Raw genomic sequence first — 9796 nt, 5'->3', positions numbered from 1 at the left:
GTCGGTCTACCTCTGGCTATTATTCCTATCTTGGTGGCAATTGTATCTCTTAGAGTGCAAAGAAGCAACCAACGGTCGCCCGCTCGAGCATTAAAGCTGAATATTGCTCTTTAGCCTCCGCCACTGTTGAGCTCACTTGGATCACATTTATCTTTCGTGATCTTGGTCTTTACATTCCACAGGCTCCTATAATATTTTGTGGTAATCTCTCAGTCTTGCATGTGATTGTGAACCCTGTGTTTCACAATCGCTCTAAGCATGTCAAGATCGACTACCACTTTGTGCGTGAGAAGGTCGCTCAGTGTCAACTTATTACAGCTTTCATCTCTTTCCATCTCTAAGTTGTTGATATATTTACCATGCCACTAATGAAGGTCGCCTTCCATTCTCTCAGACCAAAACTCGACTTGTGGACCGCACCACCGCCCAGTTTGAAGGGGGTATTATCAGACCTAGCAGATCCATACCTGTTATCCACATTTGGCATGAACAGTTTGATCAAGATAGAGATAATGCTAACTACATTTGGTGTGAACAGTTAGGGGCCGATCGGTTTCTCAATGATATGAATAAACTGGAAGCGAGAGAATTTTCTGATAACAAAGCGGAAGTTAGAAAAGATATGAGGCTTATCTTATCTCATAGGCAGGTGCCATTGTCGAACCATGTATATCGAGTCTCTCTCTCTCTCTCTCTCTCTCTCTCTCTCTCTCTCTCTCATCATTTTTTCTTTTATCGTTAGCTTCCGAATTCATTTAGACCCCTCATTGAAGATGTTGATTCAGAATGCAGACTACCTCTCTTCTGCATGATTCAAGATATACCTTACGATCTTGAGGGATAAGATCCAGAAATACCTTCCACCAAAACCATTCTCTACTAGCAACAAAGGAATCCCCTTCAGTTCATCCAGCAACAAATGGAACCCACCAAAACTATCTCTAACAGTAAAGCTAGTCAACCATTTACTACGATGTGACTAGGTCTTTGATCCCAATGGTGGTTTTCCCATCCTTCATGAAAAAAAAAAACATTTACTATGGTAAATACCGAACACGTTTACCTTTACCCAGCCATTAGCTTCTACTAGCTGGTTGAAGCCCAAGATATCTGGATCTATTGCAAACCACATTGTCAAAGTGGCTTGAGGAAGAGAACCAGATAAATCTTGCACACCTAAGCTTTTCTTTTTTTATGCCTTAATTGATGTCAAGCAATCTTAATGGGTATATTTTTCACATCCTTCCACACAAACTTAGGCTCTGTTTGGGAACCCATGTCGGAGGGACTTGCAAGGAGTCAGAGAAAGAACTACTGGATTTCAAAGGAGTTGTGGACTCCCTCTTTTATTTGGAAGCATAAACAACTCCTTAAGGATTAAGGCTTTCAACTACTACTGATTCCTCACCTTGTTTGGGAACTAGTAGCATGGTATTTGAGTAGCAAAGAATGTAGAGAAAAGATATATCAAATTTAATTGTATAATTGACATTTAAATTTTTTTGACAAACAAGTAAATTTAAATCATTGTCTTGTGTAGAAAATAATTTTACATATAATATGAATTACAATTGGATTGAATCTCATGCACTTTAAAATTAAGTATACTTTTAAAACTACCAAGTTTTACCCAATAATTAATGCATTCAGATAAACTAACTAAAAAATGCAAACTAAAAGCATAAGTGCCATTAAAAAGTTATAAAGGAGATTGCTTATCATTTCAATCAAGTATCTAATTTGCTAGGCCCGCCCAAGTATCAACCTCAAGCTTCCTAATAATAATAATGGCTAAAAAAACTACGTCTACAGGCTATTGATGAATTGGATTAGATTTGAATCTAACCATGTGTCTTATTCCAAACAGTGATTTTAATACAAAATACTTTGAATATGTAAATCCAAATTGATATCAGAAACACAGCTAAGGTTTGGACCAAAGATTTGAACAAATCCAATCCATTTTTCACCCTATTATTAAGAACCCAAAGAATTTAGATATGGGTCAGATATCCAATTGAATATGGGTCTATTCAGTTAGATTTAATAAAAAAATATCCTTGCCAAAGACTTTAGATATTAATCGGATATCCAATTGAATATGAGTCCATTCAATTAGATTTGACAAAAAAAAATCCGATTCATATTCAACCTAAATATGAATTTTATATAAAGATTCTAAGATCAAATACGACTCCAAATCCAAACAACATGCATCAATGTAATATTGTTTTTTATCCAAATCCAATGTTTGACCATTGTGTGGGATTTGGATTACTTAGATCCAAATGAATATGAAATGGCTAACATGAGAGAGAGAAGTAAATGTCTTTCGGTAACTACCCACCGGTACAAAGTGAGGAGTTGTAAATACCTACTCACTCACTGTGGATGAAGTTGAAAGAGGGTACAACTGAGGATTTGTAACCTCCTGGATACCAACCTAAATTCATAATTAACTGCATTCATTCTCCCAAACATCCTTTAATTTTTTTTTAGAGTAGTCCAACTCAAATAACTGTCTCTCATACCTCCGACACCCTCCTCCCAAACACAGCATTATCATCCTTGGGTCCCAATATCGTTTTCTTGATGCTAGCGACCGAATGATTAAGATTCATATACTCTGGATTCAACGTGCAAGCTGGAGCATATGATGCATCCAAAACCTGTTCTGCACGAATATGACGAAGATGTTTATAATAGCTGAAGTGATAGGATAAAAACTATTAGCTATAAGTGGCCGACTGTTCGCCCAAGGGACGAACCAAAATTCAACTTGGTTTCCCCTACTAACAGTGCATTTTACATCTTTCATCATTCCATGGGCTGCCCATATAATTCCCTTCCAAATACATGATCCTTGATCCCTCTTATTTAGCATCCAAATAAAATGTTTTTTTTAATATATTTGGCATGCATAAACTCAATTCAAGGTGCTGCAGAACAAGTCATGACACTCCAAGACAACTTAATAATACATCTCATATCCATTGTAAAAAAAGTCTTGAATGCCCAAGCCCCCATCATCATCTTTCCAGATTCTAACTCTCTCAACATAGAAGATGAACAGAATTTTTAGTCACACCATCTCTCAAACTTTGGCATGAATGATTCACATTCCTTCACTTAAACTGAGAGGCCGGAAACACATCGTCTAAAAGAGAGAGAACGAAGAAAGAACCGATTTTGGCTAATGTAATTCTACCAGACCTTGAAAGCTTCAAACCATCCCAACCTTCCATTGACCTGCTAAAAAAGGTTCACACGTACGGTACTTAAGTGCTTCCTAGTAACCCCAAATATTTCAAAGGAAGAACTCTTTTTATCCAGACTGAGAAACCGAACCACTTCCTCTACATGACTGTTAGAGAGATTAAGGAAGAAATATGGATTTTTCATTACTAACAAGAAGGCCTGATTTGCTCTCAAATTCTTTCATAACTTCAATTGTTGAACCGACTTCTGTTTGCCCTGTATAAAACATAAAGCATCAGCTGCAAAAAAATGAGTGACTCCATTTGAAATAAGAGACTGCATTAAGGATAATCTGAACCATCTTCTCTAACAGATAAAGCCTTCTCAACAACTGCTCCATAACAATAAGGAAAAGCTATGAAAGTTGCCACAGGTGTGAAACAAAATGGATTCACGACTAAAGAAGGCAACAGAGAAATTTGACGCTTCGTCCAAGGATGGCATGGACTGAGGGAAAGGGGGCCCAGCTCGTCCCGTTTGGACTGGGGATGGAGGACATGAAACAAGGATGGAGGTTAAAATCAAAACCCATGCAGGGATGGACTTACGCTGTCCCCCACCCCGCCCCATCCCCGATCCCCACCTTGTTCCGCCCTGTCCCATCCCCAATCCTTCTTTAGGGATGACAATGGACAGAGGAGAAATTCTTTAGGGATGACAATTGACAGAGGAGAAACAGGCCCCGCCTCGCACCATTTAAACCAGGGATGGAGGGCATGAAACGGGGATGGAGGAGGTTAAAATCAAAACCCATGAAGGGATGGAGGGCAGGATTTTGAGACAAAGCAAGGGTGGAGACCTCGTCCCCCGCCCCCACCCCGCTCCACTGCCATCCCTAGCTTAGTCCAACATATTATTCAACCCCTCCACTTCAGATTGGTCATCCCTGAAAAAACAAGACGACGAGATTTTCATACGACACTTAAACTGAGCCTGAAAATATTTTGAACTTTGATCCCCTATTTCAATCCATTTGCATCTTGATTTTTGGTGTCAAAAGGACTCTTCCATCATTAGTAGTCTCTACAGTTCATCTTGCACAAACAGACTCTTATCCAGTGCACTCTCATTCCTTGCATCAACCTCAGATTGAATGACCCCCAATTCAGCTGGCAACTGCTGAATTCACAAGGATATATCTCCAATGGACATTTTGTTCCATTCAGACAATTTTTTCCGGACAGCCCTAATCTTTTGTACACTCGATACATGGGAACCCTTCTAACATTAGTGGTCCATGTCTCTTTAATAATATCCAGACATTTAGGTTCCAACAACCACATTTTGAAAATGTTAAAACAGGAGCCATGAAGAGCCTCACCTTGAATTTTTTCACCTATATCGATCAAAAGAATTTGCAAAAAAAACATTCCAAAGCTCAGTAGTATACAGAATTCAATGATCCTCTACACATTACAAATTGGAATATTAAAAACAAAAAAAAACATCAGATAAAAACATGGAAAAAGTGGGGGTGGGGTGGTCTGAACAGCTATTTTGTGTGATTTGGGACGTGCGAATGCGTGGAACAGCTTGGCTTGTTTCCCAGCTTTAAAGGTACTAACACCGATCCAGTTACAAGACATTAGGTTGGAAATACAAAAGGAATCATCCAAAGAGAACGCCTTCATCCATCAAATCAAGAAGATGAGCATTTCCACCAATAATGAAGCCTCTCATTACCAGCTGAGGTAACAAGAATTCCCCCCAAAACCCTAGAGGGCTCAATGAAAGAGGATTCCTAGAGGACAATTTTCAACACTTTCAATCACACGTTTGCCAAAAGTAATTAGTACCCTTCTCCTTCACACCCTAGATTATGGTTTTAAAACAAAGGGAAAGTGAATCGCTTTCAAATGATCACCTGCACATGCACTTATCAAACAATACACCACATTCAGGCTCAATTCTCAAGTATCTAAGCAATTCTAAGGCTTATGGCAGCATGGATGACTTACAGGAAGGACGGGACCTGGAAGAGAATGTTTCATGAATATTACAAAACCAATAAATTCGAGCAGTTCTTAATTACCTGCTAACCAACAAGACCTCGTCTTGCAACAAGTGATAGGTCGTTAGGTCCACATACCATAAAATAAACACTGCACAATATGCTCTATGTCAAACTGATCAAACTTAACAGTCCATTTGTGGTTCTAATATAAAGCATTAAACTATTGGTAATCTCTGTTAGGCATGGGAGGAAAATCTCCGTTTTGTGATGGAGGCATATCTCTATTAGGCATGTCCCTGCCCTGGTAACCATTGGCCTGGAAATTGCTTCCCTGATATCCACCCTGGTGATTGTTTCCCTGGTGGCCCTGGTAATTGTTTCCAGGATATCCACCCTGGTAATTGTTGGTTGGCATGCTACCCCTCTCTCTGTTCTGGAAATTGCCAGTTCTCACACCTCCCATGTCCCTGTTAGGCATATCCCTGTTCTGGAAATCTCTTTGCGGAATGTAACCTGGAGCTCCTGCTGGCATGTCACGGGGTGGCATAGCATTTTGAGCATTAGGAATAGGATTTTGAAAGTCTAGGTTAGGCATGGGAGGCAAGTCACGGGGTGGTATAGCATTTTGAGCATTAGGAATAGGATTTTGAAAGTCTCGGTTAGGCATGGGAGGCATGTCGCGGGGTGGCATAGCATTTTGAGCATTAGGAGTGGGATTTTGAAAGTCTCGGTTAGGGATGGGAGGCATAGCATTTTGAGGATTGGGGGTGGGATTTTGGAAGTCTCGGTTAGGCATGGGAGGCATAGCATTTTGAGGATTGGGGGTGGGATTTTGGAAGTCTCGGTTAGGCATTTCTCGGCTCTGGAAGTCTCGGTTCTGCATGTTCTCTCTTCTCCTCTCAAAGTTTCTTGACCTGTCAAAATTGCGAGGTCTATCATTCCGCCTGGACCTCTCATTTGCCCTGGCATTGTTGCGCACCCACTCTTCATGGTACTTTGGATCGTATGGTACTGCTTTCCCATCTATGAATGGCTCCCCTGTGAAGCAACAATACATAGATGGAGGCAATTAAAAAAGTAAAAGAAGTTGAATCCAGATGCATTTTGGAAAGTTAAAGACATGTTTTTCCAACTAAAATAAAAGCCCTGTAGAAGAACATAACTCATATTACAAAGCATCAAAAAGGATTTAATACAATATCAAGATTCTCTTATAAAATTAAAATTCTACAATATTGAAGACTGATATAAGAGTGTTCTACATGATCGAACTAAACACAATGAGAACCGGAATTAGACTATTAGAGAAATTTCCTGTCATTTGAGATATACTATTATATAGGAATAACATATACAGACCTCCATAGTCTTTGTTTTTGACATCAAGATAGGAATCCGGAAGAACCCAACGAACTCTTGGTAATGCTGCCAAAAAACAAAAATTAGGAAATATCTATACCAATTAAAACAAGGAAAAAAAAGGAAATCAAAAACAAAATTGAGTCCAACTTACGTTTGATTTTGTATGAGATTTCTTCTGAAACTATGCATCCAAAAGCGAAATAGTGCCTAGTTGAAACAGAGTAAATTGATTTCTTTGCTTCCTCCTCACTGCAATCAGAGAACATGACTATGAGGAAGGATACAGAAGAAGAATCATAGAGCTCATTGAATAATTTCTCTGTGCTCCAAGAAACCAAAAATGATATGTCATCACGACATGCCAAATGGGCTGCCATACCCGTGTCGATGTTATAGACAAGCGTCGACACAGGTACAGGTACCAGGCACAGTGTGGGTACGCCACAGGTCGGGTCCTACACTGCGCCGGGTAGAGTATATCAGATACGAAACTCAAAAAAACAAAAAAAAAGAGCAAAATCGCCCTCCCATACCCTCACTCTTCTCATTCTTTTTTTTTTGTTATTCCCCCCGACACCCCTTTTTCAAAACCCTTGCCCCGTTTCCAGCTTCTATTTCGTGATAAGGGTGGGGGTGTGAAGGGCTGTGACATGGTAATTCAAATAACTTGGGTGCAATATATATAAATATATATATATATATATATATATATATATATATATATATACTGCTACTACTACAGTGTGTACTATCTAGTTGCAAAATCACAGTTGCCAGTTATATCCACTCAATCTAACCTCATAGATATGTTAGCATGGTTTGTATTCTAGGCATCACACTATGGATCACTTTCTCAATGTAAAAATAAGATTTTATGAGTCATGAAATTTTGGTACATTGATTTGTGGGCCATTGATCTTTAATGCCCTTGAAAAAACAACTTACGTTTTGCAAAAAACTGATCTAAAACCTGTTTTCTACTAAAGAAACTATATCTATCACATTTGTAAGGTTAAATTTACAAAAAAAAAATAAAAAATTTGTGAAAAAGTTGTGTTTTCTATTAGATTGCTTGTACAAAAACTATAGCAAATGTATATTGTATATATACGCACAGGAAACTATAAGTTTCTTTAGGTTTTTAAGTTTGTTTCTTCAAATTTGGGCAATTTTGGACTTGATCAAAGTTGGCCAAGTCAAAAATTGGCCAAAAATGGTGGGTGCGGGTTTGGCCGCATCCAACGCTTGTTGACCCACACCTAGCCGTGTCGGGTGCTGCACCCACACATGCACCCAGTAGTGTCACAGCAGGTGCTTCAGGGATACATAAGCACCCATGTTACACAGCTCAGATGTGATTTAAAATCTCACTGTCCCCTTTTCTCATGTTTGCTTATACATGATAACTGCTCCCTCGCACCATTGTGAGAGAATGTTTCTCATTTTGGACCAAGCAACAGCGCTCTAAGACCTTCAATATTTCCTATAAAAAAATTGGGAATGTGCACAACCACATAAAGTTCTTCAGTTTGGATTTTACAAAACAGCATGTGTTGTCCTAATTATTTCTCTCAATTGGAACAAACATGTCCAGATACCAGCCCTTTCAGCACGAGCAACAACCAGGAAAATCAAAGTAGCACAACGAAATTCAAGTTCTAACACTAATGGGGTTATTTGTCTATACGCACTTATCAGGAACGGCTAAGCTGGGATATTACAATGTCAATCCTCAATGATGTCTCCAATTTGTCCCAGTTTTTTGATAAATTCGCTAACAGAAAGAAGTCGTAAGAGTCAATAATATACTCAGTATGATTATGAGAATACTGCCTACTCAGTGTTCCAATAAAACAACCATACTTTTTAAAACCCTAAATTACACAAAATGAAGAGTAAGGAAAATATTGTTCCAAAACCGAACAATTATCTCATTCCCAAAAAAAGGTTGCCACAGAACCAGATTTTGGAATGTATATCAGAATTTACGGATAAAAGCATACAGATTAACTTATAAGCAAACACCCATCATTCCTCGTCATCATTTCTTTTCAGATCACCCAAATAAAAATGAACCAACAAGAAGAAGAAACACAAACGGGAATCCGAAAACACCCATTCCCCTTACATGAAAAAAAGCCACAAGATGAGAGAGAGAAACGAAATGAGTAAAAAGCAAGAAACTTACGACCCAAGAACCTGAGCGAGCGTCTTAATATAGCTATCGATGATCTCGTCCCTGGTGGGGTTTCCCTCGGGAGGCTCCACGACGACGAGCCAGTGCTCGAAATCGCACCCATCCAACAGAATCGTCTCCTTGGGCGGCCGATTGCTCCAGTTGGGCGAAGAATCGTTGAGAGACGAAGTAGTCTGCCTGGTCGAGAAGCACCGCACGCCCGTCACCAGAACCCGCACGATTTCCGGCAGCGCCGCAAGGGAACGAAGGGGGAATCCGAAGGGCCGCGAACGAGCGACGGTCGAGAAGGAGGACGACGACCTCCAAGACTTGGTGGCCACGCCGTGGCAGGAAGACATAGGGGAAGCAAACGCCCTCCTAAGAAGATGGGATTTCCCCAAGATCGCCGACGCCATCGCAGATGGGGACGAGAGAGGGAAGAGGAGGGAATGGGTTTGGAGAGGATACCCTATAACTCTCTTAAACCCTAGAGAGAGAGAGAAGGGGGGCGTGAGGGTTTTTATAAGGAAGGCACTCGGGGAGTGCGTATCTCACCCTTGTTCGGCATCTTTTTTTGGATTCTGGATCCAGTACATTATTGTGTTGGAGATTTTCCAATGTCCTATTATTGAGCTTGCTCACTCTTTAGATCCGACTTAGTCTGTTCAGACTGAGTGAATCTGTAGAAAATGCTTAGACCCGACTCGGCCTGATGTTTTTATATTATTTTTTTTTTGCTATTGACTCGATCTAGGCCTGCGAGACTGACTCGGCTTGATCGTCTGTTGACTCAGCTTGGTTTGGGTCATGCTCAGACCGAGCGGCAAGACTGAAGGCTGACTCAGTCTGCAAGCGCATACCAAGTCTGCCCAATACCCAGGTTGACTTCGTCTTTGCTGTGCAGTTGCCGATGGTTGCTGCAAGAGAAACCCTTCCCCCCTCTGTCTATTTGAACGTGATGGCACCGCTGCATTATGCATTTTGTTTTTTGTTTTTTGTTTTTTTAAAATCTCCGGCCACCGAAAACCTAACCAGCATTGAGGGTA

The 9796-nt window shown here is 40.2% G+C and overlaps 1 protein-coding gene across 1 annotated transcript; it reads right to left on the bottom strand.

Annotated features, from left to right (window-relative positions):
* Positions 1 to 5156: 5156 nt before the first annotated feature.
* Positions 5157 to 9239, bottom strand: LOC149820048 (uncharacterized). Its single transcript, XM_089983199.1, has 4 exons — positions 8763 to 9239; positions 6726 to 6823; positions 6572 to 6637; positions 5157 to 6250 (listed from the first exon to the last, which is right to left on the bottom strand). The coding sequence occupies exons 1-4, from the start codon at positions 9164 to 9166 to the stop codon at positions 5433 to 5435; spliced, it is 1386 nt and encodes a 461-aa protein (XP_089839325.1). The 5' UTR covers positions 9167 to 9239; the 3' UTR covers positions 5157 to 5432.
* Positions 9240 to 9796: the final 557 nt, after the last annotated feature.

Source organism: Nuphar pumila, chromosome 12 (genome assembly GCF_984573655.1).
Source record: "Nuphar pumila chromosome 12, dmNupPumi1.hap1.1, whole genome shotgun sequence".
Classification (NCBI taxonomy): Eukaryota; Viridiplantae; Streptophyta; class Magnoliopsida; order Nymphaeales; family Nymphaeaceae; genus Nuphar; species Nuphar pumila.
Note: the sequence above shows the minus strand (reverse complement) of the source record. Positions and strands in the feature narration are given on the sequence as shown.